This window comes from Dendronephthya gigantea, unplaced genomic scaffold (genome assembly GCF_004324835.1).
Source record: "Dendronephthya gigantea isolate DGI-Jeju-01 unplaced genomic scaffold, DenGig_1.0 000192F, whole genome shotgun sequence".
In the NCBI taxonomy this organism is placed as follows: domain Eukaryota; kingdom Metazoa; phylum Cnidaria; class Anthozoa; order Malacalcyonacea; family Nephtheidae; genus Dendronephthya; species Dendronephthya gigantea.
Genome location: NW_021163202.1, coordinates 146481 through 151288, shown reverse-complemented (window position 1 = coordinate 151288; position 4808 = coordinate 146481). Strand labels below are relative to the sequence as shown.

The window sequence follows — 4808 nt, the reverse complement described above, 5'->3', positions numbered from 1 at the left end:
GTAATGCTATAAACTAGGATGTAAACTTTTGCAAAATTGCATATATAGTATTGAATAAATGCGTAACAAAACCTTTCGCCATAAATGGTATCTTCTTTCTTTTATATCTGTAAAATTCCAACTCCCTTAATCTACGAGAAATTAGCCTATCATTCAATGATAAGTCTACAGAAGGTAGACCGGAAATATTCTTTACCACCTATCATGTCATATCAATATTTTACATAATCTTCATTGATTGAATGCGCATTTTGCTAATGTACACGTCAGGATTTTGAAGCACCTTTAACTATATAGGTTTCTCTCCTATCTAGTTCCGATCGGACGAAATCCTCCAGATATCGAAGGGCTTGAAATGAAGCGTTGGGTAAACTCAACAAAAACAGTTTTGACTTGGGATAAAAATGCCATCAACGCGACCCACATTGATATTGAAATATCGCAATTTGATACTTTTGATTTCCGTCTTCACCATGGGAGCTTGAAAACATTTAAAAAGGTTCCAAACTCTGGAAATTACGCCTTTGATTTTGGCAAGGATAGCATTTCCTTGAATGCAGAGTAAGTTTTTTTGTACACCGATTTCAACCTTGCAAGCAGGTTTTTCTACCTATAACCTCCATGACCTCGCTGCAGCGAATAACCTGGTTGATGCTGGTCACGGAACATGGTACGTGGTCACGTTCAGGTTGATCACGTAGCAAAAGTCATATGCCACTTTTACTATTTTTAAGATTTCGGACAGTCCAGGTGGTTTTGTATACGATAAATAGCATACGATAAATCGTCAATGTTTAAGGTGCATGTGTCGAATCAGTTGAAAATAAATTTCTGCATTACAAGTTCTGTTGACATTCAATGAATACAGGCATTCGAAGGTCACACGTAACTATTTTCTGAATTTGGGTGTTGATCAGCCAATTTAGAGGAAAAATAACAATAAAATACAAGAAAAAACATACTCCGAAAAATGACATCTTGTAAACTCAAGATAATTATGAGCTATATAGAGACAACAAGACGATAATTTTAGGGTAATTATTTTGAATTCATTACTATTTCAAAGTCGTTGTCAAACCATAACAAACTATTTACAAACTTTCTATCATATTATATATACAAAGAGACAAGAAGAGATGACGTCATGGCGTAAGACTATATTATTAACAGCTCATGTTCATGATTAATGTTAAGACCGCGAATAGGTTTTTTCGACCATTATTTGGCACTGGCTTACTATATTTAATGTATAAAGCTTTAAGGAATAGCAGAAGGTTAGAGGCGTTTGTGAAGAATCTGTGTGTTAAAACACCTGTATATGAGATTGTTAAGAAAAAGAGAGAGATCGAGTAATGTATTATTATGTTTCTTTGCGGTATCATTGTCATCGGTGTCATAAAGTTTGTCATAAATAGCGTGTTCACATTCCGACAAGTGTTTAGCAATCGAACTTTTTTGTGGAACTGCATGTTCCGATAAACGGGTTGCCAAGTTTCTTTCTGTTTTGCCTATATATATGAACTGTTACAACCCGGATATGTGAATTCCTAAACAATATTAGTGCACTGCGAGTTAGGAATTTTGTCTTTTACGGTTAAAAAATATGACACCTTCTTGGTGTAATAAATTAATACAAATTTAACCAACTGTGTGAGATTCGGCTGTATTTTCTTTGAGGACTTTTTACCTAGGAATTCCTTTTCTCGGCAGACAGAGAGAATTTTTAGTTAAAAAAGTCGTCAATAAAATACAGCAGAATTTTGCACGGCCGGTTAAATATGACACTAAGAAGGTGTGATATTTTTTACCTGAAAAAGACAAAATTTCGACGTCGCAGCGCAGTAATATTGTTTAAGAATTCACTTGTCCGGGTTGTAACAATTCATATATGAGCAAAACGTGTCTACCAGTTTATCTGAGCATGCAGATCCACAAAAAAGTTCGAATGCTAAACACCTGTCGGAATGTGAGCACGCGAATTATATCCTAAGTTGCACCATCCGAGCTCCTTGACAATCTTTATGACAGCAATGACAATTCAATCAGTGATACCGCAAAGAAACGTAATACTATTGCTCTCTCCTCACAATCTCATACCGGTTAACAAACACATTCTTCACACTCTCAAACACACACCAACTCTAACCTTCTGCTATTCTTTGAAGCTTTACACATTAAGTATAGAACGCCAGTCGTATATAATGGTCTAAAAGCGTCAAAAGAACTCGCAGTCCTTACATAAATCATGAACATGAGTTGTTAAGGTGGTCTTATGCAAGAAATATTTTATTTTCAAAAATTTAAAAATCTTTTCATGCAATTATTGCAAGCCAAGTTGCTGGGAGTGAAAAAAAGGCTTGTAGGAATCTTTAATCACTATAGTTAGCCATGCAGGCCAGAATACTCAATGGTGGAATTCGAAATAGACGATTTTTGTTATTTGTAAACACGATAACAAACTAGATTTTAACTGTAGAACAACGGAATTATTTTTTTAGTTCTGAATATTTTTGACTAGGAGCTGAACATTAACGTTAAACGTGTTACAGGCAATAAATATAAAACTTCTGCGATATAATTATCGGTAATAAACAGTCGCTATTTTTCTTAGACTGAACGGAATACAAAACTTTTAGTCAATTCACATCTGAGCCAATTTTCTTTGAATTCAACAATGAGAATTTTATCAGGTTAGCTCTGTCACTTTTTGAGTTATCGTGCATGAAAGTAAGGAGAATGAGAATTTTAGTTTGCTGAGAAAAGCGCTGATAAAAGTTTAACATATTTTCATAAATTATAGAGAACAATGAACAACAGAATAATGAAGCAATAAAATAAGCTAATCGACCTCTTTGCTTCCTCTGGGTTAAAACCCTGAATAATGGTTTGTATAAGGGTTTGCATTCCTTGAAATTTTTAAAACAGAATAAATCGTGATTTATTTTGTCCACCTAAAGACCACCTATAAATAGTATGGTGTTTTGCTATGACGACATCTCTTCTTGTTTCTTTTTATATAATGTGATAGCAAGCTGGTAAAGAGTTTTTTCTGGTTTTGACATTGAGTTTTTTCTTGTATTTTATCAATTGTCTCTTGGTTACTGTTGGTTATTATATAACAATAACGATTGACATAGGTTTTTTTTTGCATTTACTGATGCAACGTTGAACTATGGAAGCTTCCTGGTAAAGATTCCTTGGAGTACAACAGCAACGGTAGTAGCTAATGTTACAAATTTCTTATAACCTGTTGGAGAAACGCGAGCACATCCGATCGAAAAACATTTTTTCGAAACAAATAGCTTCCTTTGGTTATTATTAGCATAATTATAAAAAATTTGTTCCACCCATTCCCAAACGGGGGAGGCGTGACAAAAGAATCACACGATCAGCATTGTAGAAAAGGCGAGGTTGCACCGAACGTCACTTGCATGACGTTTTGATAAAAACATCTATTTTTTATAATAGATTCTTTAATCATAAAAGATTAATGCGCAAAAAGACATTTTTACAGCTTTTTTGCCTTATCACAATAATAATATTATGCAATTTTTTAACACAAATACTATAGCAGGTATCGAGATATTCACGATTGACGGTCACCACGAGTTTACAATATGAGTAATATTGTCCATCCTAATAATAAAAATATTTATTGAATTCCTGGATGGTGCTTTTTTAATTTAGTCGTCTTTTGCATCTGAAATTATGGAAAACAATACTTCTTCTATGAAAAGCGAGTGTTTCAGGGGAATATTCCTTTTACAACCTATACACAATTAGTAGCAAATCTTAAAAAAATTGCATGCAGTAGCTAACAGAGCGGATTTTCTATACATGCATTACCCGAAATTCTTACTTTCGGTTATATGAATTTTAACGACAATACTGCAATCTTTTCAATTAAATCTGGTCTTTCCTTTAAGAGGGAGACGAAAACGAAGAAATTCAAATGCAGGATCCGAGATTGCAATCGTCAGCATAACGCCATCGTTAACGAGAAAGAAACGATTTTTGGGTAAAGTTTTTAAGTTTGTTGCAAGAAGCTTTAGTTTACCATTTCTAATAACTTCTTGGCTGGCAAATGAGGTGTACTGCAGAACTTGGCATGGATTTCAAAACAGGGATAAAAATAAAAGATTGCGAGGTATAAAAAGTACAATTATACTCATATTAGCAAATATTTTATTTCTCCACATTTACGAATTAATCTTTTTAGGTATATACAGGGTGTATAAAAAAAAGGTAATCCATCTTCAACACGCTATTGTACGTGAACTACTATCGGATGACATTTTTTAATACCAAATGGTGAAAAAATGAGCACATACGAGGCTGATAAAAAATGTTAGTCACAATCGCATATTTTCCATTTGAGCCTAATTAAAGCAGTGCATAACAAAAGAAAAAAAAAATTATCACAAACATGTCACAGCTTGCACTGATTTTATGCCGCATTGCTTAGAATATTCTCCTGTTGTGATTTATTCCTACTTAATACCGCATAGTTTATTCAAAAGCAAATTCTTCAATTAAGTCGCAAAGACAGTTAATGGTTTTAGTCCCAACTCTCAGAGGTGAAAATTTGACTAACACTTTTTATTAGCCTCCTATTTGTTCATTTTTTCACCATTTGGTATCAAAAAGATGTCACTCGATAGTTAAAAGCCTAACCTTTCCGAATGTGGAAAAAATTCGTTAATAGAATGAGTAGTTCACGTACAATAGCGCACCAAAGTTGGATTACCTTTCTTTTGATACCCCCTGTATAGCTAGCTAGCTTGCTTCACATAGTTGAACAAAATTTC

The 4808-nt window shown here is 33.9% G+C and overlaps 1 protein-coding gene across 3 annotated transcripts in view; it reads left to right on the top strand.

Annotated features, from left to right (window-relative positions):
• Positions 1 to 4808, top strand: part of LOC114538959 (sushi domain-containing protein 2-like) — a 75463-nt gene that overhangs the window by 98 nt on the left and 70557 nt on the right. For all 3 annotated transcript variants that reach the window (XR_003688832.1, XM_028559798.1, XM_028559797.1), the window contains exons 2-3: positions 315 to 561; positions 3927 to 4147. Coding sequence is in view for 2 of the 3 variants with exons in the window: in XM_028559798.1 (XP_028415599.1) it covers positions 315 to 561; positions 3927 to 4147 (468 nt within the window). In the remaining variant the exon portion in view is untranslated. The remainder of the gene's footprint in view (positions 1 to 314; positions 562 to 3926; positions 4148 to 4808) is intronic.